General features: G+C 51.9%; 1 protein-coding gene across 1 annotated transcript in view; it reads right to left on the bottom strand.

Annotated features, from left to right (window-relative positions):
• Positions 1 to 631: 631 nt before the first annotated feature.
• The window catches only part of DYNC2I1 (dynein 2 intermediate chain 1), a 35932-nt gene continuing 9311 nt past the window's right edge, over positions 632 to 27252 (bottom strand). Inside the window, exons 9-24 of the mRNA XM_081146933.1 lie at positions 24022 to 24226; positions 21349 to 21451; positions 17634 to 17763; positions 16064 to 16175; positions 15053 to 15141; positions 13965 to 14094; positions 12288 to 12460; positions 11350 to 11512; positions 8873 to 8986; positions 8719 to 8780; positions 8272 to 8323; positions 6997 to 7057; positions 4790 to 4889; positions 4482 to 4613; positions 2356 to 2579; positions 632 to 990 (exon numbers count right to left, since the gene is read on the bottom strand). Coding sequence (XP_081003059.1) covers positions 816 to 990; positions 2356 to 2579; positions 4482 to 4613; positions 4790 to 4889; positions 6997 to 7057; positions 8272 to 8323; positions 8719 to 8780; positions 8873 to 8986; positions 11350 to 11512; positions 12288 to 12460; positions 13965 to 14094; positions 15053 to 15141; positions 16064 to 16175; positions 17634 to 17763; positions 21349 to 21451; positions 24022 to 24226 — 2025 coding nt within the window. The 3' untranslated portion in view covers positions 632 to 815. The remainder of the gene's footprint in view (positions 991 to 2355; positions 2580 to 4481; positions 4614 to 4789; positions 4890 to 6996; positions 7058 to 8271; positions 8324 to 8718; positions 8781 to 8872; positions 8987 to 11349; positions 11513 to 12287; positions 12461 to 13964; positions 14095 to 15052; positions 15142 to 16063; positions 16176 to 17633; positions 17764 to 21348; positions 21452 to 24021; positions 24227 to 27252) is intronic.

The raw sequence follows: 27252 nt of genomic DNA on the forward strand, positions 1-27252 counted from the left end.
AGCTGCATTTACCTCCTGGGAACAAATGAGCCAAATGAAAAAACATGCTGTGGAGCCACTGTGGACAACACCCGAGACTTTGTGGGCAGACACAGAAGAGATGCAAAGAAAAGGAGGGATGGATGTAATTCTAATTTAACTGAAGTGGAATCTGAACGTGAAGCACCTACAACTATTTAAATATTTACACCAATCGCTGAGCCGGTTACACGCGAGAGAAAGAGCAAGGCTGACCCACAGGCCATGAGGACGACTGCGCCCACCTCTCCTCAGTCTGGGTGCGAGTCTGTGAGCTTTACGACAATGCAGAGAAACAGGAGCCGATTCCAGCCACTGGTTAACGAAGACCGACGGAGCTCTACTGTGTGCCAGGCACGGTAGCAGGGGCTTGGGGCCCAGTGGCCCACAGGCAGGTAAAAGCCTCTGTTCTAAGTAAGTCCTGTCTGTAGTCATTTCATGCGTGACTAAGAGCTGCTCATGAAAGTACGTTTTCAAGGTGGACTGTTTAAAATTTGGCAGTAAATGGGACAGTACTTTCAGGCTGTTCTATAAATAAGTAAACATTCTCAGGAGAGAGTGTACTGGGCATGACTATTTCCTTTGAAGTTCAGAACACACTAAAAATGTTGTTTCCATTCAAAAATAGTCATTTATTTACTGGGAGCATTGAGGTGGCGTTCTGTAAAATGAATTATGTACAGAACATGTGCATCCTATCTACATAATCCCCACGCCCACTGTGGCAGCCTCTGCGACAATGCCCTCACACTGGGGCCCCACAGCACTGTCCTCCCAGACACCGGGCCGCTCGCCCCCTAGAGTGCTTTCTGTAGAAGCAGCCGCAGCCTCCGCTGCTCGTCCACCACTGGAGTTGCCCACTCCCTCTTCAAGTACTGGACGTCCACTCGGCCAGAGGCTCTGGCCAGCACCAGGGCCAGGAAGCCGCCGCTGGTCTTCTCTGGGTCCCCGGTGACTGCCATGGTCACCAGCCTGAAAGCGAGAGCACAGGGTGTGACTGTGAGTCTGTCACGTGACCCGTCTTCCTGGGGAGAAGAGAACCATCTTGGTGAGTCAAGATGAAAGGTTAGAGCAGAAATAAATACATACCAGGCACCGTTCTGATTAGGGGTCTGTGGGGCTGACCACTAGTGACCATCACCAATAAGGACGAAGGACGTGCTTCCCAGACAGGCCAATTTGCGAGCCTAGGTCTGCAGGCCGGCTGAGGGCCCCGAGCGCCTGGCTGCCCAGCAAGAAACCTGGAGCTGTCCCAACAGCCCTGTTCCTTCCACAGTCCCCACCTTCCTGTCCAGGCCCCTCGCTGGTAGTCTGGTCCCACTGCCTGGGCCCCGGCTCTGGGAACCCACAGGGCTCCAGCTCTGGGACGAGGGGCAGGTGAGAACTCAGCCCTCGTGAGACCACAAAGGAGCAAATCTTGAAAAATGACAAGTTGTGAGAATGTCCACCCCACTGAGTGCTTTAATACTGCTGTCCAGCTACTGCCACAAACTGGAAACTCCAGTAACGACACAGAAAGGGGAGGAAAAGGGAGGAAAGGGGACCAGGAGAGGCACGAGGAGAACAGAGCTGGCTCATCACTAAACTCTGTACATTTTAAAAAATCATTAAAATTGGTGGAGAAACACCTGTTGGTATCAGGGCCAATTCATTTTTTGTTAATCAATGGAAAAGTATCCTCAGGTGAAGATTTTTTTTTTTTTTTTTTTTTTTTTGGAGAGTGGAAGGGAGGGAGAGAGAGAGAGACATCAATGTGAGAGAGACACATGGGCTGTTGCCTCCTGCATGCGTCCTGACTGGAGGCCAGGATCAAACCTGCAACCTAAGTACATGCCTTTGGCTCAGAATTGAACCCAAGACCCTTCTGTGCCTGGGCCCACACTGGCCGGGGCTATCAGGGACAAAATGTGCTTTAAAAACAAAAGTACTGATTCTCAGGTAATGGTGTTTTAGAAACTAGAGGGAGTGCGCCGTAGACCACTCAGGTGTACACAGAACCTGCAAGACCAACAGTGGACGTCACAAAGGAATCACAAAGGAGTCACAAGTTTCTTTATCGCACAGCAATGGGAACCAGCACCGTGTGAGTTCTCTGGTCCACAGGCTACTCTGCACTAAACTAAAATCAATACACCTTAAAGTGGTTTTTAAAATATGACTTAAATTTATAAATATAAAAATATTCATTAATTTAAGTAAAATAACCACATTTTAAAGTCACAAACCTGTGCATGAAGTAAAAGCCCCCCAAGGACACTTCTGCAGGAACGACCTGTGACAGGTCATCCCGGGTCATCCTGGGTCATCCTAGGCCCACAGGGGCTTCATCAGACTTGCCTGTCTGGAGAGATGAGCTGCTTGGCTACAGGACCCAGATCACTTTGCAGCAGGTCCCAGATATAAATGCAGGAAGTGTTGTCCTGGACGAAGAACACAGCAGGCCGGGTGGGGGACCACTGCAGGCCGGTGACGGCGTGGCCCCCGGTGCTGTGGCCCCACTGCGCGAGAGGCTGCTCAGACATCAGCTGGTGAAGCCTGATGCTCCCATCGCCACAGCCGGCCTGGGGGTGGGGCAACCACAGGTCATAGCTCCGTTTTCTTTCTTACCCCACCTCAGCAGCCAGGGCAAGTTTTCAGAGCATTAGCTTTCTTTAGTTTGTACAGAAAAAAAATTTGATACATTTTTTGTTTTCAAAACATAAACTTCTAACATTAAATCTGCCCTGACAAACGACAAAGATGAGCATTCACCTTGGAGGTTCTGGGACGCTTCGCACACCTTCCCCTTCCCAAAATGGCTAATAGTCAACGAATTCAGCGAATGTCTAAATAGGTGTTTATTTTTAGCAAAGTTGAATCTCCCTGGTTCAAGCATGGGGCATTAAGATTGGCTCCATGAAAATAAATAAGCCACCTTTTAAAAAATACACATTTGCACCAATATATCCCCTTGGGTTGAAATTTCCATAAAACAAAACTTAGATGGTTTAGTAAAGGACCAAGTTTTTAGCTAAACAGAGACACTTTTAACTCCTTTTTTACTTTCTATATTTAGTCCATCACAAACCCAAACAAAGCAGAGGCACAAGCCAGCAACCACTAAGGGCTCTGTGTCTCGAGGGCTGAGTAATGAGCACACATCATAGGCGACGGGAGCCAGGCTTCCCTGCAGGGCCTGACCTAGACGTGGCCGAGCGCCAGCCTGTTTGAGCCTGGTTGAGCTGTGTCCTCACAGAGGGCCCTTCCTACTGCCTGGAGCTTGGTTTCCATGTATTTTTCCCCAACAGGAGCCAGGACTCCTTGGAGAAATAGCCGATTCCAGGGTTATTACACCAAAAAGCAAAGAAGGCTCATGGAATGGTGTCAGAAGAACATAACAACCAGTCCTAGGACACCCCTGGGACAACCTGAGCAGAACAGAAGCAGCAAATGGCTGTAAGCCACTGAGGGATTAAGGAGCCACATGCCCACACTTACACAGTAACATGCATGCCTCCATGCACACCTACAAACAAGCCCACATACACACCTTTACAAACCTACACGCATACCTACATAGGAGAGAGGACAGCCAGCCAACTAGTAAATGCGGAATTAACAATGGGATGCAAAGCCACCATCTGCAATCACCCTGACAACAGATGTGGCGAACATCACAGTGGATGCAGGGGAGGACATGAGGGTGCAGCTGAGGATGTGATGAGTGGCAGGGCCCTTGCAGTGCCCACCTGCCTCCCCACGGGATGCTTGTTAATGAGAAAGGGAAGATGGTGAGCCCTGTGCTGGTTTCTGCCTCATCCAGGGAGCCATCAGATGTGTGATGCAAAACCTGAATAACCGTGAGGAAACATCATACAAACTCAAATTGAGGAGAACTCTATGCCCTTCAAAGATGCCAAGGTCATGAGAGACTGGGGAACTGTCTGAGACTGAAGAGACGCAATGACTGACGAGATGCATGACCTGGGAGGTAATTTTGCCAATAAAGGACATTACTGGAACAACGGTGACATTTCAGTCACATCTACAGGTCAGGTGATGGGCTGCACCTGCACCTGCCCACAGCAGCTCTGTGGCTACAGGAGAAACCATCCCTCTACTACTCAGGGATGGGAGTCACACCTGCAACTTCTGAGCAGGCAGCAGGGAGAGGACGAGCCGTGGTGGCAAGTGTGTGACGTGTGGGGCACCTACATGGGCAGGCAGGGGCCCTGTCTGCTGTTCCTGTAACTTCTTTATATGACTAAAATTAGGTCAAAATAAATTTTAAGAAGACCTACAATAGCCACAGAATGACCTGCACAGACGGGACCTTCAGGAAACCACTCGGGGAGACGAGCAGACACCCCACACTAGCCCACTGGAACTGAGGCACAGTAAGTGGTCACTGTTAAAACCCCAATCCATCCCTACAAGTGTATTGCTGACCAAACCGAGCTGGCACTTTGAAAAGACTTTCTTACCAGGAACACAGGTTCTCCAAAGGGGGAAAAGTCAACCACATTCACCATCACAGGCCTCACGCCTTGCTGCTGGGGCTTGAAGAATTTGGGGAATACTCTCAAATCCTGTCTGGTGCCGTGGCTTACAAGTCCCTGGTAATAAAAAGACATAGTGATTAAGGCAAAGGATTATGCATGAGGTTGGCTAAAGCTACTATTCTGGAAGCAATTAAAGCCACACTGTAAAAGCAAACAGCACATTCGTCTTTGACGACGCTACTTATCAAGCAGGTGGCAGAGAATGAACCGGAGTTCAGAATGTTCCTCACCATGTTGGTGCCGACAATAAAGTGATTGGGATCTGAAGGCAGAAACTTAACGTTCAGTGTTTGTGTGGCTCCCCAAAGTTCATCACCTTTATGGGAGAGGCTGGAAAAAACAGCAGAGGTGAACAGATGGAGGGCTTGGGAACTGGGGTAACCAGTTATCACCTGTCATACACCATCAGGCAGGGACCCTCACATTTCCTGTGATTCTTAACCACCGGTTTCCCATTTCTGTTTCTGTGCTTTAGATAATTTCTTCAGCTACATCTAATACACTACTTAACCATGTGCTAACTTTAAATTTCAGACACATTTCTCTTCTAGAGCTGTCCTTCAGATTGTACGATTATCCCACGTTCTCAGCACGCGAATATCACATGCTGTGCAGCGGTCTCTGATCTCTCTGTTCACTGCACTGGTCTGGGGCTGTGATGTTAACGTCTCAGCTTTCGGATTGTGCGCTGGGGGTGGGACTTTCTGGGTCTCTCTCAGTGAAGGGACAGCGATCCCCGAGTCCTATGCAGGGTCTCACTTCCAGCTTCCGGCCTTGGTTGGGCAAGCCCGGAGCATCACCATAGGTCTGCCCAATGTGGAGCCCACAGCAGTGGGGCTGAGAACCAGCCTCCACACACAAGGCTGCCTGCAGGCCCCACCTCCATCCTCGACCTGGCTCTTATAGACTCTCCTCATGTAAAGATCCCGTTGGCCGTTTCTACCTTATCCAGTGTATCTGTGACAGCAGAGGCCACTCTGCCCGAGTCAGAACCAGGAATCTGGCCATGCTCCCCTCACTGTCACTCAGAACTGCAAATGCTACTCGTCCACTGAGGACAGCCTCCTGTCACCTCCAGGAGGCAGCTGAGCCCCCCAGGCTGCCCAGATCCTGGCCCCCCTTCCCTCCTGGCCCTCATCTGAGGGTGGGACCTAGAAACCGAGCCGGACACCTGGCGAGAGCGGGTCCACCCCTCACCTAGAAGCACTCGGTCAATTTTGTCCTTTAGCTGAAAGGGCACTTGGTCGATTCTGCCCATGTGGCCACCCTGGCCCAGACCCTGGCCTTTCTCACCCACCCTACAGCAGCCTCATGTCTCTGACTCCAGCCCCCGCCCTGCTCTAACCTTCCACTCCAAGTCCAAGGTGGCTCCCATCGCCAGCAAGACAACCGTCAAACCTCAGCACAGTAAACACGCCCAGGGTCTGGCCACTGAATCAGGCCCTTCTCTCTCGAGGGCAAGCCTCCTGGCACTGCCCTGTGTCGTGCATCTGCTCCTGTGGCCAGAGCACACCCCTGGTTTCCCTCCCATCTCAAGTGTCACCTCTCCAAGAAGCCACCATTCACTCCATGCCCCACCTGTCGCCCCTGAGCTCCCACAGGCCACATGCGTGTCCCAACAGAGTGACTCACATGTGTACCATGCCCACAGTGGACGAGGGCATGCCACCCTCTGGGCTACTCCCTCCTTGGACTCCTGAGTTCAGTGACAGGAGGGGGCACAGGGCTGGAAGGACACCCTGGAAAGCCGTTCCAGGAGAGCTCCTGGGGCCAGGTGGCTGAGTCCTGTGTGAGTTACCTCCTCACAGCCACGTCTGTGCCTCTCCCCCACTGTAGGCCCGGGTCCCAAGGGACAGTGAAGACTCCTCCCACTGAGCTCCACTTTTCTGACACACAGGATACCCACCTCAGTCACTGTGACTACCTATCTGCATCCTCACAGGAGTCCAGTGTCCCCACTAGCCCAGGGTCACCTGTGGTTGGCTCCTAACGTATGAGGTGATTTTCTTAACCCTAACAGACCCCGTCGATCACATTTAAGTCGGCTGCAGGTGGTTTAGTCTCAAGGTCTATGCATTATCCCAGCAACAGGAGCCTGTCGATGGGAAGGATTCAGCCATCGCCAGCACCTCTCATGGACCATAAACACCACGAACGACATCTGTGTTTAATAAGAGCTTTCGTGCCATATTAACTTCCATGTCAATGCTCCTGGTTAGGGTTGCCTTTGTGGCCGTTATCGACACCGCATGAAAACGAGTCAGGCAGTGCCAGTTATAGGACAGACAGCGCTTTAATCATGGAAAAGCGGTCGGCTCGCCACTGCGATGCACTTTTACTCAGACTCGCTAATTACCAACTCCTCAGCCACCACCTGTGCCACCTCATGTCTGGGACACAGGCCTCTGTGGCCCGAGGGGTCCACTCTGGGGCTTACCTGCCACTCAGCCGAACCACAGAGCTGTGCACCAACTTCATCTTCCCTCCAGGTATTAACCCTAAAGGCAGGGAGGGGGCAGTAAGTGCACCTCTGAGCACAGGCATGCCCAGGTCCAGTTACAGTCACCTGGGGTCCCGTCTCGATGCTCCAACATCTGTGTTAGGGAACAAACCAGAAGGCAGAGGCCCCCGGTGCACGTGCGGTTCCTGAAAACCCCTCAGTGGGAAGAAAGAACCTGCAGTTTGGAGCCTCTGGGAAAAAGACTGGTGGAATCAAGGTCAAGAAGCCCTTACTTTTTAGATTTGATGAAATAAAACAAGGGCAGCACACTAGGCAAAAAAATAAAATAAGATCAGTATTTAGATTCCTCGAGTTCCTCAGAGAAGCACAGGGCGTGAATGTGCACCTGTGGGGCTGTGGGACACCGGGTGCACCCACCCTCAGAGTCTGCCCTTCTCCCGACCGTGTGGAGACACCGCAACTTCCCTTATGACAACTCTGACCCCTGGGCCACTCACTGGCTTTGCTTCCTGTCTGTTCCCAATTGCATTCTCCTGTTTTGTAATTACTGCAAAAGGGGAACCAGACATTTATGCATCTTGAAACCCAAATCTGGGCAAGGCACAGCCTTAAAAAGTACATAATTAAATTCAACCTGCACTGGACAGGGGACTATATAATCAGAGCGTGTCAATGTTGCTGTCACAGGTGGAAAGCAACTCTCCACTTTCCCAGCCACTCACCTGGAAGCCCAGGTGTCACCTTCCTGGGAAGCCGCCCCTGATCTGAGCCCATGCCCTTGATAAGTACCCCTTCCAACCTTGCTATGACCTGTCCCCTAGGACCGCACTACTCCCTGTCCACTCACCCTCATTTCCTAGCCCCTGGGACGGGACCACGCTACTCAGAGCTGACACCTGTCAGCAAGTCATTAGTTCCAACCACGGTGCGAGTTCTCTCTCTGACCGTCCCCTAATCTAATGCACACCACAGAGCTGGGAATCACCCAGACGTCCCTGGCGTACAACTTAGGGAGCCAAGTGACATACAGACATAAACGGAACTTACTAACCCTCGCTGGAAACACACAGCCAGAACATCACTGATCGTGGTAGCTGAGGTGCCCACTCAGTGGCCGGGAAGGTTATAAATACATGATCTTAATGTTCATTTTCAGTAGCTAACTACTTATTTTTACAGTGGTTAATGGCATCTTCAATCTGTTCATTTCAGCAAACATTGCCTGAAATTCGTTTTTCACTTAATAGTTACCTAAATCACTTATTGAACCTGCAACATCTGCCTTTGGTAATTCAACAACCACCTAAAACAGAATATTGAAATGAAGGTTAACACACTTTATAGTTATGAAACCATCTAAGCAAAGCACAGGCCTAATCAGGCAGCAAGCTGAAGGTGCTAAGCACGTCGCTGCTCCAGGAGAAGGACAGCCTCCACCTTCAGGACCAACACTTCAGGTGCTGTAAACCCCTCCTCCCGTCCTGTCCCTGGGGACTGGTCCGTGGCCAGCGCCTCGGAGCATCTGTGTGTCCTCTCGCCCCTGTCCGGCCCGGTCCCGGTCCACTTCCATCCCTGTCCCCACAGGAACCTGCAGCTCCTCGGACCCCATGTGCCCCACGTTCCCTTACATGCCCCACCAGCACCATCTCTGCTCCCAGAGCCGCAGACACAGGGCACTTGCCCGTGTGTCCTACTCACCCACATGTTGAGGACCCCACTCTCATCCAAGGAAGCAATGCGGAAGGACAAACCCGACATTTCTAACAAACAGAAGGGGAGGGGAAATGGCTGGTCAGCCAGGAACGATGGGCCGCAGCCTAAGCAAGGTTTTTGGCAGTGAGGGGCCACGCACCGTCCTGAGTGGAAAAGGGCGAGAGAGCAAAACTCTGCTTCTTGCAGCCGGACGCGGAGACGGGTTCTATGGCTTGCACAGGACTGCAGTGGTTCACAGAGGTGAGGACGCCATCTGGGGAAGGCACACAGTCACAGGGTGCGCAGTAAGTCACAGGGATACGATTGCTGTCACACAGGGATGAACACGGTGCTCCTGGGGCATGTGTCCCCCCATGTGGACACAGCTTCAGTTACAGGTGACCATTGCGCTCAGCATTACCATGAAGCAAAGACCATGGACCCCAAACCATCTGTGAAGAGGGAGTGAGGACATCCTGTCTACAGGTGGGAAGGCGTGAGGATGCTGAGACTCCCTGGCAGGAGGGGTCACAAAGAATGAAACCAGAGACACAACCTAGCTCCCAGGACAAGACCCTGGAGGGCCCCTCAGCAGCCACACGACAGACAGGGCTGGAAAAAGACATAGGACAGAAAGACAACCTGGAGCAGCTGCTTCTGGGGGGAGTGGGTCGCAGAGGCAGCTGATGCGGAGTCAGGGCAGACTGGTGCCACACCCCTGTCAGACACCGACACCCACAAACCAGACAACATAGCTCCGCTGACCTATAACCCTCATCTACAAAATGTCCAGGAGAAACAACCAAAGTCCACAAGAGTTCCTCCAGAAATACAGCTGATGGAAATTCTCCCCTAAAAGGGGCATGAAACAGAAAACCAAAGCCCCACCCTCCACCCCGCATCCCACCCCCTCGAAAGCACTGGGAAGCGTAGGTATAGCAAACACTCACAGAGATGCCTGGAATCAGCAACTCGGAACAAAAATAAAAAACGGCAAGAAGTAAGATGGGAGGTGGGGTTGAACGCAGGAAAGAAACGAAGCCCAAGTCATGGCGTGGAGTCGACGGGTGGGATGGAGGGAGGCAGCACCAGCAGGTGACTCCGGCTTGTGCCCGAGACCTGTGGGTCCCTCACTCCCAGAAGCCTATGAACCTTCGCAGGTTTCAGGAACAGGACACGACGGGAACTCAAAAGGTTCATCAGCAACATGGGTGGCACATTTGTAAAAGGTAAAAGGAATCTTTTCCAACAGCACCGAATCCATGAGGTTCCCACAGACTCACACATTCTCAGTCGCAGCAATGTCACCCCAAAGGGCAAAAACTGGCTGCTTGGGAAACAAGAAAACACGTGCTCTTTTTAGGCATGAAATACAGATGCACAGACAGTGAGACACGCCACATATGTTTATTGGAATTTCATGGAGAGCTGATCAGGAACAGGAAGTTTGAGAGACTGAGAAGACAAGCATGGACTGGGAGAAAATACTCGTAAAGACACATCTGATGAAGGACTGGCACCCAAAATACATGAGAACCCTTAAAACTCAACAATAAGAACGCAAAGGATCCATTTAAAGATGTGTAAAAGGCCTGAAGAGACACGTCACTGAAGACACTCGAAAGGCAGATAAGCACGAGGTGCCCTCACCCTGGGTCACCAGAGAACCACAACGAGAGCCACAGTGCGAGGCACCCCACACCTGTCAGAGCAGCTAAAATGCTGACGGGCCACGTGCCACCCAGGGTGCAGACCCCTGAGTGCCTATAGGATAACGCAATGTGGAGCAAGCATACTGACAGGGGCTCACAGTCCAGCAACTGGGATCGGCCGGACAAGCCACCTGGCATTCCAGGAGTGGAAAGACAGTTCCACAGAGGGGACTGAACTGCGAATGTGCGAGTGCGCAGGTGACCCACAAGTGCCACACGAGGAAGAAGCCAGACAGACTTGAAGGCCTGTGTTCCTGTGACTCCACGTACCTGACGTCTGGAAAAAGTAAAACAGAGACAGAAAACCGACCAGCAACGCTGGGAAAGGGAAGATGCAAAAGCCAAGTGTGGGTGTGGTGAGGGCTCCCGGGTGGGACAGAGAAAGACAGTGAAGACGATTGGGTGAGGTCAGTGTGACTGCACAAGCCCCTCATGTCCCTGAGCAGCTGGCGTGGAGGGCAAGACAGGCATCAAGCTAATGGTGTCCAGGAAGCACTGAGAGCCCCAGAACACGAGCCCCTACCAAGTGGTGGGGAGTGTGGGTGCTGGTGTGACTGGTTGGTTGAGGCTGTGATTGCTTGGTTGGGGTTGCAGCTGCAGCTGCCTGGCATGAAGTACTCCTGGGGTCTAACCAAGGATCCTAGCAGGTCCAGCTGTTCTGGTTCCTCTCGGGGCCCTGGGTGGAGTTAACTAAGCCGGGAGCCCTCACTTCACTGAGGATTTGGGATCCACACTGCCATCTGCTGGCCACAGGCTAACTGTAACCTGGACGCAATTTTGATTTTGTTTGTCAGAAGCCTTTTTTGCCCATAGCTCTGATCCCATCCTCTGAGGTAACCTGAATAAATGCCGAGAAATTTCAGACGTCCCTCGAATCTGTCATGCTTGTCCAGAGACACCCGCAGGGCAGGCGGGTCTCACTGACCTGTGGAAAATGTTGCTGTCCTGAACGTCCAAAGGCAGTCGCTCAGCCTCACGTAACGATGTATCCGAGAGTCTTCTCTTAGGTCCCACACAACGACCGAGCCGTGCACAGTTCCGGCGAACAGCAGGAAGGCCTTAAAGGGGCTCAAGCAGCAACACGTGACCTAGGGAGACATGCAGGAAGCTCTCTGTGCCCATGTGTCCCCGTGAGTCTCCCGCTGGAAGCTGTGGGACATGTTAAGCAGGTCGTGTCCGAGTGTCACTTTCTCAAGTGGAAAGCAGGGTGATAGCCGTGTGTAGTGTGGTGCAGGGCACATGGTGTGCACCACGACACCCATTCACCTCATCAGCAAAGCCATCCCGTCTCTCTCTGTTTACCACCTGGGTCGCTATAAGTTATTTTCAAGGCCCCCAAACTGACACAGTAACAGCTACTGCTCTTTCTCTACAGTGTTGATGGAAATCAACAGTTCTGAGGTCAAGAAGCATAAAAACAGAGTGGCCTGTGTGGTCACCAGACCATGGCCTATGGACCAGAGACCAGGAAGCACATGAGACCACAGGCTGAAATCTCAAGCAATTAAGAAACCTCTGCCACGTCCAGGACCCACACAACTCCAGCAAAAAGTCCTCTTCTGTACTCAGTGCCAAGCCCGGGGGTCCAGTGTCTTCTCTTGGCTAGAGCCAAACTGACCCAGTTCCCAGGGGACCTAAGGGAACTAACCAGGTTCACAGTGAGTTAGTCCTCTGAACAAGCAATTTCTAGAGTCAAGACAGACATGCTCGTGTGTTCTATCACAACTGCAGATAGGGCTGAGGGAGACCAGGAAGAGAGAGAAAGGACCTTATAGGTCCCTGTCCTCCTGCATTCCCTGTGCCCAGCACCATGCCCCACCCTCCGGCCCTTCCTCCCAACCCCATGACTCTCCAGAGCTGTACCTGTGACTCACAGACCAGCACCTTCTGAGGCCCTGAGGGCTGCCAGATGTCCCACACGCAGAGCACGCACCTCCTGTCCAGTGAAGGCGCAAAGGCCTTTGCAGGCCGGCTGTGGACAGACACCACCGTCTGCCGCTGAGCCTTCGAGGCATGCAAGCAGCACACTTTCCGATCTGGGGATAGAGTAAAACGTTTTGGTATCTTACAGACCTGCCAGAACACGTGTTAAAGCAACACACTTAGAAACATGCAAGTAAGTTTCGGCTTAACGAAGAAACAGACGTGGTCCTTTCCAAGCTCCACATGCCTCAAAGTCTGCATTGACAACTGTCCACACTGCCTCATGGTTTTGCTGAAAAGTGGTCCTTCAAACTTGGTACAATGCAGCCTAGAGCCGCTCAGCAGGCCCGTCAGGTCCCCAAGGCTTTCACACTGCGAAACTTCTCCATCAGGACCTGCCTCACTTTGTTTCTCTCCCGAAAACTTTCCCGGTTGGATCTACTGCCCCCTTCACTTGTTTAGCAAGTTCACAGTCTGTCTGACCCACAAGGACTTCTGCCTGTCCACTGCTGAATCTCAACAGTGCCTGGGACACTGGACATGGGCAATTTCTCAAATGCAGGAGCAAACGAAAGGAGAGAAGCAGGCACACTGGCTGTCACGGCCACGGGTGAGCTTTCTGTGACGGCTAAAGCATCTCCTTCAGAGGCCTTGGTCCACAGTTGAGATGAACGGCTCCGTCAGACACCTGCCATCCAATCTCACTTCCTCCTGTCAGCTCAGAATTCATTTTACCAAAACACAAATGCAAACAAACAAGAAAACCTCCCCTCTGTTCATGTGCGAATCTCACATGCCCTGCAGAGGGCCAGCCCTGTGAGGACCCCGACCAACACACACACGTTCCCCTCATGAGGGACTCTTGTGATGCCTGTGTCACCTGTACAAGCGCCTCCAGGCCTGTCAGGCACTGTCACTGGGCAGCCCTGGGAGAAGAGGCGGGTGTGGCACATGCACACCTGTGTTTTGAATCCTATAGATACAGTGATTTACTATTTTCTTAACTCTTATCTTTTAAAAATAAACACTCCCCAAAACGGTGAGCTTTTTTTTAAACTGCCATTTTTGTTCACATCAAATGTCCAGCACAGGACAGAAAAAGCTCCAGGATGAGCTCAGGACGTCTCCTCCTCCACCATCAGGACCTTGGGCCACTGTTTTTAAAGCAGAGCAGGGACCAGCCTAAGAGCTGGACGGGGCCCCACACATGCAGTTTGTTTAAACTGGTCTGAACAATCAATCCCGTAGGACCACACCTCATGTCTGATCGCAGGGCATTTCATGTTCTGAGACCACAGGCTACTCTGGGGCTAAACGAGCAGCCCCATGTGCAGTGCTGAGCTGCTGCTCAGACCTGAGCGCAGACCACAGCCGCCGTCTCTCAATGCCCGCCCTGCACTGCTCCCGCTGTTTCTCAGGACTAACACAGGCCCTCTGCCTGTGTCACAGCAGCCCCCTCCCAATGGTCTCAGGAGCCTGCCCGCCTCACACGCACTGGGGCACCAAGCCAGGGTCAGAGAGCTCCTTGCAGGCTGCACCGCACATCACAGAGGGCAGAACCAGCAGCCCAACGCCCCACGTGGCATCACAGTCAAGCACACACAGGACGGTTCTTACACTGCAGGAAGGGCAGGCTGGTGTTCAGCTGGGAGGAGCTGTTGCTGAGGGGCAGGGTGCTGCCCTGCGCCCCGGGGTCCCAACTGGATGCTGCTGCCACACGGTCCTCTTCCAGCAAAACCGCAACCACCTTTCAAAGACAATGAGCAGCCCATAGTCAGCTACAGACACAGTCGTTACCCACTCATTTCACCCTCGTCTTAAAACAACTGCTTAGCCGCAAGGTACCACAGGAGCTGACAGGAGACCACGCCGTCCAGCCTGCACAGCAGGAGGCGCTGACGGTGACCTTCCACTAAGCAGGCTCCTCGGGGGAGCTGGGGTTACGGGGACACGTCATTTTTTATGGTAAAGACTCTGCCAAGATAACAGGATGAGGAGATCAGCTGACTGCCCAGAGCTTCTTAACGAAACACAGGGTGTAAAGAAAGATCGAGCACAGGCCCCCAGTTCTCACTGTGCTGAGGACCCAGGAGGCGCAGAGCCACAGTTGCTGCTCCAACAGGGTCCCGCTCAGGAGGGTGGGTGAGCAGGGCACTGCAGACTAGGGCAGTGTCCCGCAGCCCTGATGGACCGGGTGAGGGTCAAGTCCTCTGTCCTCACCACCCTCCTCCCCGGCCAGCTGCCTGCCGCTCCCCTGCACCTGCCAGCTCCGCCTTCGACCCCCAGGATTTACAGAGGAGGTCATTCATGCAAGTGTGTGGACACAAGACCTAACAGGGCAGGAGGGGAGCACAGCGGCTGGCCAGATGGACCCACACGTCAGCCGCTCCACACCGAATCCTGAGCTGCGTACACACGAGCACTGTGAGTCAGAACACCGACTGCCCGAGTGTGGACCTTCTTCCCAAGATTCACACAGAGAACTCGGGGGGCATACGGTGACCACCACTTGTTCCACAGTAACCAAGGGGTGGGGCCCGGGGGCTCAGGTAACACAGGGGCTGTGACCTGACAGCTGTGGAGCAGTTTCAGATCTCCACCGAGCAGTTTAAAAGTCCTAAGTTCATTGGTTTCAAACACATGAACTGCATGACACACAGCTGGCACTGGTGGGGACATAGTGGCGGCCCCATCCCAGTGCCTACCTGGCAGGCCTCCCGGAGGAACCTGGACAGCCTCAGCGTGTTGACCTTTGGCACCACTGCTGCATCACAGGAGTCTCCGCTCTCACCCCCTGAAAAAGTCAGAGAAAACCACCCAAGTGGGCTCTAAACAGCTACACGTCACACGTTCGAGTTCAGAGGTGTCACGATGAACACCAGGAACCCAGAGGAGAGCTCGGAAAACCACATTTATCTCTGGATCTACTAGTCATTGCTTCAAAAGCTGCACCCTGACAGGAGGAGAGATGGAGTGGTGAACATAACACTGCACACCTGAAATGTATACAATCTCGTGGACCTGTCACCCCAATAAATTTAATTTAAAAAATCAAAATCTGTGAACAGGAGCCTACTTAAAGGGCTTAAGGAAAATACAGGGGTAGGCAAAGAGTAGGCTTACAGTTGTGACACAAACAATACGGTAATTAATCAACACTAATACAAGACCTGCCTCTGCCTGCCCTGCATTTAAAGGCATCGATTATGATGTAAGTGCCACGTTTCATTTCCGTGGATGATTTCTGAGGGAGAGGCTTCCCTGTGGGAAGAGAGTAACACAGAAAATCCCTCAGAACAGGCCCCACGGGCAAGGTGACATCTAGCACATAAATAACAGAAAACCATGCGTGTGCAAAGTACTATTCTGGGACCTGCCGACTATACGGATGTGAAGTGTCTGGTAACTGTACTTCACATATGAAAGTCTCTGTTGATGAGTACAGGCTATTCCCGAGTTAAAAGCAGTGTGTCCTGGAGCCCACTCTGAAGAAGTGTGTCTGGAACGTGGCCTCTCCCCTGCTGACCGGCTCCCAGCTCATCGCTCGGGCCAGCAGTGCGCAGGCTGGTTTGCTCCTACCAAGAGCGCCTGGCATTTCCACGGTGAGGTCCCAAGCACCACCCCCAAGAGAAAGACAAGAGGAACAAGAAATGCGATCAACACCAACAATAATGTGCAGAAACCAGCTCCCAGTGGTCAGGTTGCAAGCTGCTCACCCCCTGACACGGCCGAGCCCTCCCCGGGGTGCTGGGTCCACACATCCCTGGTCTCTGTCTCCTCTGTCTGCGCGTCTCGGTCAACGTTGTCGTCATTACACTGGACATAAGCCTTAAACACAAAGGGGCTGGACTCAGCACTGGGTCTCAGCCTCAGAGCAATGCCTCATTACTGAAAAGAAAATGTAAGCTTTTAAAGTTATTAATGACAGTCTTCTTGCTTTTGTCAAAAAAATAAGTATCATAACAAACCACCATCATGCAAAGACTGTTTGGGTCTTAAACATACATGATACATAATAGGTCTGATTTTCTAAAGTGTTTTTAAAAAGTCACATCAAACAATTCAGCTTTGATTTAAAAACTGCCAAGTAGCCCACTGACACCTTTTTTTAATCCTTACCGAGGACTTTTTTTCAACACTTCTCAGAGAGACAGTGGAAGGGGGGGGGGGGGGAGAGAGAGAGAGAGAGAGAGAGAGAGAGAGAGAGAGAGAGAGAGAGGGAAAGGCACTGATGCGAGACACACATCGATGGGCTGCCTCCCCCGCGGACCCCAACTGGGGCTGGGATCAAGCCTGCAGCCGAGGTACGTGCCCTTGGCCAGAATCGAACCCGGGACACTTCAGTCAGCAGGCTGCCATTCTAACCACTGAGCCAAACTGGCCAGGGCAACATCTTTTTTAAGAACATATTGACTTTGCAAAATCAAAAGCAATCTTATTTCAAAAAGGTGGTGCTTCAGCAGACGGTTTTCTTACTAACAGGTCTGCGGTGAGGAAACCAGCAGAGAAGGTAGACAGTCTACCCAAGGGTAGAGCCAGCAGGCTTGTCGGCAGCTTCCTGAGGCCTATGCTGTGGCATCCCTCCTACTGAAAGACTGTCACTGACTGAGGGACCCAAGAGCACGTCACCCGAAAATACTAAAGGGACATGAGAAAAACACAAGCGACGATCCTGGCTTCAAACTTCGGGAAGTTGAACTATCACAAAATCAATGACTAGAAGCACTCGGGAGCCTAGAGCTGCGTGGGATGGGCGGTGGCGACTTTGGGATAGGAGGGTCCAGTGTAAGTCACTAGTGAAGGATTCGCCTCGAGGACAGGTCCTGGACATTGAGGAATATCCACGTGATGGAGGGCCTGGCACGAGGACAGAGAATACACAGGCAGGTGACAGTCGGCCAGGTGGTGACACAGGTGGAGGCTGGGCACATGGGGAGGTGCAACGGAACAGACATGACTGGTGAGAGGGAATCACAGCAGGGGGAGCTCGGGACTCACTGGGTGCTCAGCACTGTTGATGCCACACCCTCGTGGGAGCCCCACAAGGCATCCAAGTGACATTCTGCTCCCCCCACAGCTGCACTCAGGTGTGGGAGCAGCCTGTTGCACGGGGCTCTGTGGATACCCACACATCCAGGTCCACGGCGGCCATGTGACAAGCGCCCTGCTCCTCACTCCACCTCCTTTCCATGTCCCAAGCCCTCACAGTCCAGAACAAGACATGCTGCGCACAAACCTGCCTTGTGCTTTACTCGCACTGTCCCTCGTCAAGGCCCCTGTACTAACCTGCTTGGTGTTCCTTCTCCCGAAGTCTCTGATGTACGTGTCATACTCGTTTACTGGTGGCAGGTCCAGGAGCGAGAATGTGAATGAAAAGTCGAGATCAATAAGCCGGAGCAGCTTCGTGCTGCGCGTCCTTCAGGTAAATTGGAAACCAGAGTTAAACGTGTGAAGCACGGAGGGCAAGCAGGAGAGAGCAAGGAACCTACGGGGCACAGACACATTTCCAATGGCTCCGACAGCGCTCCCGAGTCAACACAAAGCCAGGATACAGGTTCCCAGAACTTCCTCGAGGAGCAATTCAATCCCATCATGGCCTCCCATGCTGGGACCAGCATCACCTTTCTGTGATGTCACCTGCGCTGTGGCCTGAGAATGTGTCCAGTGCGTGCCGCCCACTGTCCTTGAGGCGCTGACCTGTATCCACAGGACCTGACCGTGCAGCATCGACCAACCCATCGCCGCCCCCTCCCCCCAAGTCTCCCGAATCCCACACACTTGATTTTCCTCTGACCACAGACTCTGTCAGGCGTCTGAACTGGTCTCGTCTCCCAGGCGCCCCGACGCTGGCGTGCCGAGGTTCACTGTCCCCCACTGCAGCATGGGCTCTGATCCCCACGGCTGGTGCTCCATCACAGGTGTCCTTCCCACTCAACTCGGGGTCACTAACGCCGCCACCTTCCCGTAACTTACTCTCTGGGCAGCATGCCACCCTCCCAACTTACGCCTCCAGCCCACCCTCTCCACACCTCGCACCCACCACGTCCCTCCTGCACTGTCGTGGACAAGCTGCTCACAGCACCTTTCACTGCCCAGTGTCTGCAGGTCTGTGGTCACAGCCTTTTCATTCTTGCTGCTGAGCCTGTGTCTGGCTTCCTCTTTTTCCCTTTGGTCAGGATTCCTAGAGCTATAAATCTTACGTTTTCAAATAATTCCTTTGGCTTTGTTGAACTCAACTGCTTTCAGTTTTGTAGGTTTCTGCCCTTATCTTCTGTTATCTCGTCCCTTCTCGTTTCTCACTGCTCTCCCTCTGGCCTCGAGAAGACGTGTGGGCCACGGGTGTGTAGCCGTCTCCTCTCCAGTGTTTCGGAGGAGCTCCTGCTGCATCCCACATGTTTTAAAGTGCTGGTTTCCACAATCACTGTTGAAAACAGTTTCTAATTCCCACTTGACTTCTTTGCCCATGGTTTTTAAAAGTCTACTACCTAACTTTCAGGCTTCTGGGTACTTTCTATTACCTTTTAATTACTGATTTCCAGCTTAACTCCACTGTGGTCAGAAAACATCCCCTGTATCTTTTCAATCCTGTGTCCAGAGCATACAATCTTCTTGAGAACTGTTCTCTGTACTGTTCAAAAGACTACGGATGGTGCAGCTATAGGTGTAATTTCAATGTACGTTGGGTGGTTTTTGTTAACTCCGTTGTTTGATCTCATGTATCCCACTAAACCTATCAGCTACAAGAGACCCACGTTGCCAAGTCCCCGTCTGACCCGTCTCTGTCCTCTCGGTGCTGTGAGGTTCACCTGGTCCACCTGGTAACTCCCAGGCTTGGTGCACACGGGCCGGCCCTGTCACTGTTACCAAGTGCGCTTCTCGTCCTCTTCCTGCTGTGCCATCAGCATTACTGGGGTTAATGTTTGCTTGGGGTAGTTCCTCCACCTTCTTTTCAACCTTCCTGTGCCAACACCTAAGGCCTGCTTCTTGGAAGTCACGTACACAGTAGGTTCCATGCGACGCCTTTGCGTTGCATCCGAGATGCCGCAGGAAGCTGGCTCTTCTCCATCTCGACAAGCCTGTGGCAAAACCGGTTTCCTCACACGCTGTCTCACTGAAGTCACAGAAGCTACTGACGATGTGAGTGAGGCCGTGCTGTCCCGAGTGTCTCTCTCCGGGTCATCGACAGGTAATGCAGGTCCAATCTCCCACCCTCTGTGGCTGCCTGTGCCCCACGACCTTCGCCCCTCTCCCGACTACGTTACGATCACCCCCGTCTGTTACTATCCCGCTGCCTCTGCTACTTGCTTGTGACACTTTTTGCATCATCTTTTAGCGGCTGCCCCAGACACTCCAACAAGCCTTCCTGACCTACTACAGTCTACCCTAAGTTAAGGGCTGTTGCCTCTTCCTGTCAGGACCTCATCACAATTTACTGTCACCCCTCCCCTGCCCCAACTCTTAGACTGCGGCCGAGGTAATTTAATCCCACATACATTTAAATTCCACACACAGCGGCACCGATTCCTCCTCAGCACACGCTGGCCTTTCCTTGGCACTGCGTCGTGGCTGAACCAATGCATCACAAGCCAGGTTTTCCCTGCATTCCCACCAAAGCCTAAGTATCAGTTTTTTTAAAGCCTCATCTATTCCTAGGGAAAACTCATCGTTTGAATACCCATTTCTCTGACTACACGAAAGACATGACACACGGATTTTCATGTTTACTGACAGCCTAATGCTTTCTATTGTGTCCTTGCCTTCCTGGGTCCCCCGGGTGGAGGCTGGGGGAGTAGCTAAGAGAAGGGCAAGCTGCTTCCTTGCCCTCGGGCTTGAGTGGCTGCTGGGCCCCAGCTCCCTGTCCCGCTGACGGGTCATACAGTCCCTGCTCAGCTACTCGGTTTTCCCAGCACCTGTGAGGTCACCCTGCATCGCATGCTTACTGTAATGCTCCTGTGGTTTGTTTTCCTGCCTGGATCTCCAGCTTAAACTGACCTTTAGTTAGCTGTGCTTACTAAATTATTAAAAGTTTATGCATTAAGGATAGTAAACCCCTATCATTTTACAATTACGTTTTCCAAATTGGTTAATTACCTTTAAGTTCTGTCAAATTTATTGAAGATTGCACCTCACAGAAATTTAATATTTTATCTTTTAGTCTTAGAAACCCTTTCCTATCACTGAGAAACCAGGTTTGTTACCTTCCTTCACTCATTTATCCCTTCACCCCATTTGGAACTGGTCTTGGGTGTACTAAAAAGCAGCACTCTGTTCCCCCCATTTCCAGTTAATTTATTAAACTTATATCTAGTAGATCAGGCACTGCAGTTTGTATAGTTCTCTGTACCCGGATTTTCTTACAACCCACAGACACAGACACCAGAACCCACTCACACCTATCAAGTGTCCCCGCATTTTTCTCAAAAACTTCTAAATTATTATTTATCGTCGATCTATTTGTGTTTCAGCCTCTGATTTGAAGTTTTCTTTTTAAGTCTTTAATATAATTTTTGATCCAAAATAACCCATGTGATATGTGTGAGTGGGGTTCTGCCTCAGCCAGACTTAGCACCTCCCAGGGAAAGTCTGGGACTAGCGGCACTGGATGCTGCGTGCTGGACACAGTCCACACCTGCTCTAACATGACAGCGAATGCAGGGAAAGGCAGCACACACTAAAGAATGTACAGTCAGTAGAGAAATGAAGTGAAAAGCTCTATTTTAAAAGTATATTGGAGTGACAAATCTCAGAGGGACAGAGGGGGACGGGTGGGTGGAAAGGGAGAGATTAACCAAAGAACTTACATGCATATATGCACAACCCAAGGACACAGACAATGGTGTGGTGAGGGACTGGGGAGGGGGGTGAATGGGGTGGAAGGGGTCAAAGGGGAGAAAAAGGGACACCTGTTATATTTTGAACAAAAATTAAAAATTTAAAAGTATATTGAAGAAAAAACACGAAAACTCCACAATACTTTCCATGAATTTCCCAGGACACCTACTTTTGCTTAAGGGCCTGTGTCCGACTCTTTTGGCGCTGGGAGGCCGTTGCAAAATCCACAAAAATTCCACAAACAGGGGCTCTGGGAGGTGAGTTATTTGCATCTGTACAGAAACCAAACAATTTTTGTGAAACATATTCCAAGCAAAAAAAAGTCAAGAGTAAAGTGATTAGAATTGTATTTAATTATAGCCCACGACTAACGATCATAATGATAAACATCATCCATGAGCACTTAAGAGGCCACCTCTGCTATTTCCATCTAAAACTTTGATGCAACAAAGCAAAATTTACTGTGTATGCGCCAATCACACTATGGAGAGTTTCAGAAATACTTAAGAATTCCTATACGATGCAGTCCTACACTCCCTCCCCACTCTCCCCATCTCCCTCCAAAATGTACTCTAGTAAGGGAGCTGGGGCATGAGCCTACAAACAGCTAAAGCACAGAGACGGATGAAGTTAATGCTGATCCTTTCCAGGCGTGGGTCTTGGCCTTGCTCAGACCGAGACTAGTAATTGCACAGGCTTAACAGCTGCAGTCTGGGTGAGCAGCTCCGCCCACTGTCCTCTGTGCACAGGACAGTCCTCAGCTTGTCTCTGCCCTCTAAGGATCGCTGTGGTTTCCTGTGTGGATTTACCCTCACATTTGTTTAAATGTTTATTTCTATATTATGTCACGCCCTCTTGCAGTTTTATCAAATCCCCAGGCCCAGTGGACAGGGGAATGTGAGGGATGCAGGCTGGAAGGTCTGCCCGTCACCTGCTTTGTGCCCATGAGCAGGTTGTTCATGTCCCTTGCTCATGTGCCAGCACGTCTACCGCACACGGCAGCGTGGCTGAGGAGGGAAGCGGACTGGTGGGTAAGGAGAGTCCTGCCAGCTGAACTACCACACAGATACCAAGAGACAGCCTTAACAATGAGGACACTGGGCAATGTTTAACATCATAGGATTAAGATTTGAATAAAGATGCCCCTGCCGCATGGCTTGCAAATGCCAGGCGTCAACACTCAGTACATACTTACTCACCGACCAAGTGAACGGTTTACCTTTCAGAGGTGTATGAACTGCTTCAAATACCTTGGCATAACCTAGTGCCCTGGAAAAACTTACTCATCAAATGGTTTCCTATTGCCCTGGGGGGGTGCAGCTTATAAGCAGACACAACAATAAGGGTGCGGCAGGGTGTTGCACAAAAATAATACCGTGATGGCTGGGGCCAGACAGCAGGACACAGAACACAAATCCTCTCAGTCACCAGGTGATAGTGAGTAAGCAGTACCAATACTAACGCACTACACTCAAGACGTGCAGACACTCTTGTAAGTACCTTACGTGTATTGACTGATTTAATTATTCCTCACAACCCTACAGAATGCCTTGCCCTTATTTTACAGAGAGGCCAAGTGCCTGCCCAAGGTCACAGCCATGACAGAGCCAGTACTATCAAAGGCCCCTACTGCCCCAACAGCAGGTAGGACGGTGCTCTGCTCGGCCAGACTGGCTCACATTAACTGGAGCCTGGAGGGCAGCACCTATTCTGTCTGGACAGCAGTGTGATCAGAGGGAGTCCTTTCAAATAAAAAACATGACAAAAAACAATGCCTTCATGGGGGTTCTAAATTCTTATAAATCAAGCTATTAAAGACCACAGTGCACAGAGTAACGTAGGGCATGAATAATAAAAAAAGGTAATTGAGAGATGTGCTCAGGAACTTAAAGTTTTGCAGGCTTCTCAGCAAAGGCACAGCAGGCAATGAACGTGCCACCTCCCCCCATCCCAGTACCTGCTGCTCCACAACTCGAGGTCAGGTCATGGAGGGCCCTGCTGGACACCACACCACCAGGACCACTACTCCTGGCTTCGGGGACGTGTTTTAGCTATGAATTTGGAGAGTAGTCTATAAATGGCGCCACCTCAGCTCAGTTTCACTACCTCCGCAGCAGGCACAGATACGAGGGTCATAACTGCTCTGCCCAACCATCACTGGATTATTGCATCATGTTAACTGCTAGTCATAATTAACTGCATTACTTACGATTTACTTTACTAGATAACTTGAAGTAGCATACCACCCAATAATAATTTTAATGTAGTCCTAGTTAACATTGCACTATTTTTAGTGATAATTTTTTTTATCGAAATGTCATAGTTTTTTCTCCTATAAGTGATTTAAAAATATTTACTCCAAGTATCACTACCACAACAAGAGGTCAAGAATTTCTGAGCAAAACACATTTCTAATATTATAAAGAAAATTCCTTGAAACACACACTCGAGGGCCACGTTCCTGAGTCCTTCCCACCAACTGCGCTGTCCCTGGTTCTGCTGAGGCTTCTGAGGTTCCTGTGTGGACACTCAAGGACAGTGGCATCAAAGAAACAAGAGAATATGCTGCATCCGGGCAGACTGACAGCACAGAGAAGACAAGCAGGATGGACCAGCGTGAGAGTCTCTGTACTGATCAAGATTCACAGCCACCTCCAGCCCCAGGCCCTGAGCAGATGGGTGACCTGAGCTCCTGTTTGTAGATAACCCTCAGCTCACTAGTGAGCAGTGTCTCTGAGTGCCCAGCATAGCACAAGATGCTGGGTGACGGCACCTGGCTGGAGTAACAGGGACTCGGGGCTGGCCTCCTGCGAGCACGCACACAGCAGCATCACCCACCTACCCGTCCCCGCTTCCCGCTCCACTCGACCATGCTTCTGAAACAGCTTGGACGACAACTCGCCAATCCTTTCATTTTCTGCATTGATGGCGTTCTGAATTTCTTGTATCTCCTTTTTCCTGGCTGGAGGAAGTTCTTCCGTTTTCTCTCTTGGCTCTGGCTCGTTCGTGCTATCATCATCACAAACCTCAAAGTCATCTTCATAGTCCTACAAGCAATAACAATGTTTTTGGAAACTTTAAGACATACTGACTTTAAAGAGCAGTTTTATAAAGCAAAACAATTTATAATTTAAACCAGACGATGTCAGCATAATGGCAGATAAAGAAGGCCCCTCTGTGTCTCCCCTCAACTTATCAGTACGACATCTATGATCCAGCAGCCAGGGCTCCACAACACACGTGAGACACCCAAGCATCAGCACATCTGCAGGTGGGTGCACTGGAAAGCAGAAGGCGGGGCAGGACAGGGAAGGACAAGGACGGTGCCCACAGACACAGTTCAGTGGCCACTGTGGCCCCAGCTAATGCAGAGCAGTGGAGGGGTCAAGGGGCGGCTTCAACACTATGACCCAGCAAAGGGTAAGAGGGGCAGAAGCAGCCTCGATGCCCAAGAATCCGGCCCCCTCCCCTCTAACAGCAGCAGAGATGCACCTAAGGCCTCCTGGCTACAGCACAGGGTGCCAGCGGCCACAAGGAACAAGGGAGCAGTGCTGTGGGCTCTCAAACACAGCTACCCCACCCCTCACGTCCCCCCACCACAGTGGTGGCACCCCAGGACTGAGGCAACCCGGACACAGTGAGGACAACCACCACACCAGTCACCCAGGTGTGAATTGCACAGATAAGAGAAAACCACAGCCCGCCCCACAGCACCACCCACGGGAGAACTAAGGAGCCCTCTGACTACCAGGCTGCTCAGTGGTTGGGCTCAAACGCAGCTAAACAAGACCTCAGACTTCAAGTGCACGGCAGAGGAACAACCCATCAAGCACCATGAACAGCCACGGTGCCGTGGTAGCAGAGAGGTAATGACAGGTCTCCGGAAACCCAACTAAAGCCACAGGAGACTGATTTCAATGACGGAGAACTCAGGATGGCTGTCACGAAGAAACTGCGCCATATGAGGAAACTCGGGAAGGAAGCTCGTGAGTTCAGGAATAAAAATTAACGAACAGAAGGAGCGCTTTACCCAAGAGACTGAAACTGTAAGAAAACAACCAAACAAATCCTGGGGCTGAAGAGCTTGACGGATGAGTAAAGAATGGATTAGGGCACAGCAGGCAGCGCAGCCACACGGAGAGGGACGTGTTAGCCTGCAGACAGACGCCTAGAAAAGATTCGAATGGGACAGAGGGAACTAAGAAATAAAGGAACGCTACAATAACCACCTGACCCCATTAGAAAGAGCAAGGAGGGAGGGGAGCAGGAGGTTGAGGGCTTCTGAAACCTAGGGTAGGGAAAGAACATTCAAGTGCAAGAAGCTAACAGAACACTATCTCAATGCAAAAAGACTTTCTCCAACACACTTTGCATTAGAGCTGTCAAAAATTAATGACAGAATTCTCAAGGCAGCCAGGGCAAAAACAAAGAAAACTCCATCAGACCATCACCCTACTTCTCAGGAGAAACCCTCAGGCTGGGAGAGGAATGGCATACCCAAAACACAGAGAAAGAAACCACCAGCCAAGAATCAAACCCAGCAGGGACCCTTCAGCGAGGAGGAGAGAAAAGAGCGCGGAGGGCGCGCACCACCTCAAGACCCATCACGGGAAACGTTTACAACGGAAGAGCTTTTTTACCCAAAGCAAAAAGACAAAGGGCACAAAACTGCAAGAAAGCTGACAACAGACAGGCTGAAGCAGGAAACCGCAACTCTACTTCAGACCAGGGCATCGAATGCTTATGACAACGGTTAAAGGGAAAAGGCAGAGCAGCAGCGTGGCTGCTGGGACGCGTTGGAGAATGCGCCATAAAGCATAAGGACAGAGTGTGACGACAACACGCAACGGGAGGGCTGAACTTGTGCAAGCGAGCGAAATGCTCTCAGAGGAGCACGCACTGCTTCATCAACGAGACGTTTTATACAACCCTCACGGTAAACCCAAAGCAAAGCCCAGGGCCGGGACCGAGACATTCGAGGAGAGGCAGTGAAGAGCGCGTCACAGGAGACCACCTGGCTGAAAGGGCGGGCGGGCAGGAACAGGAGGCGAGAAAGGGCGGAGACAGAGCGACCGGGCAACAGGAGAGAAGGGCCGTGTAAGTCCCGGCAAACGCCCGCCACCCCACGGCTGCCCGGGGATGAGACAAGGCCCAGCCACACGGTGCCTCCCGGGCCCCTCTCGGTGCCAGGGGAAGGGGAAGGATGACGCTCCCAGCAAGGGGGCCCGCGCCGGCACCAGACAAGGTAGACGAAGACAGAAAAGGCAACGCGGCAAAGACGGGCGTTTTATGCCGACGAAGGGGACGTTCCCCCAAGGAGAAGTAACATTTGTTAGCATACACGCGCCAATAAGCGGTTGATGTTCAAAATAGTTAACTCAGCAGCAAAAAACCCCACACCGATCTGTTTAAGAAACGGGCAGATGATCTGAACAGACACTTTTCTAAGACAGACACACAGCTGGCCGCAGCCACGGGACAAGATGCCGAGTGCCACCAGTCCTCAGAGAGACACAAACCAGGACACGACGAGACGCCGCCTCACACCTGCCGACTGGCTGTCACCGAAAAGACGCAGCCCAGCCCGTCGGGCGAGGGCGTGGAGACGCGCGAACCCCGCGTGCGCGGGACCGCGGCAGCCCCGTGGGGAGCAGGAGAAGGTTCCGCGAAAATCAGGAGCACACACTCTGCGACCCCGCTTCTGGCGACTATTAAACACAGGACAGCACGCTCAGAGGTACACCCGGCCCTGCGCACGGCGCAGCGCTCCTCATGGCAGCCGAGGCCTTAAAAGCCCGCGCCGCGGGCGGACAGCGGGGAAGGCGTGGCGCAGGCGCAGGGAGGCACGTGGGGAGGGCGTGGCGCAGGCGCAGGGAGGCACGTGGGGAGGGCGTGGCGTAGGTGCGCACAGGCACGTGGGGAACGCAGGCGCAGGGAGGCACGTGGGGAAGGCGTGGCGCAGGCGCAGGGAGGCACGTGGGGAAGGCGTGGCGCACGCGCAGGGAGGCACGTGGGGAAGGCGTGGCGCACGCGCAGGGAGGCACGTGGGGAAGGCGTGGCACACGCGCAGGGA

The sequence above is a fragment of the Miniopterus schreibersii genome (assembly GCF_964146895.1).
Source record: "Miniopterus schreibersii genome assembly, chromosome: 9".
Taxonomy (NCBI): Eukaryota; Metazoa; Chordata; class Mammalia; order Chiroptera; family Miniopteridae; genus Miniopterus; species Miniopterus schreibersii.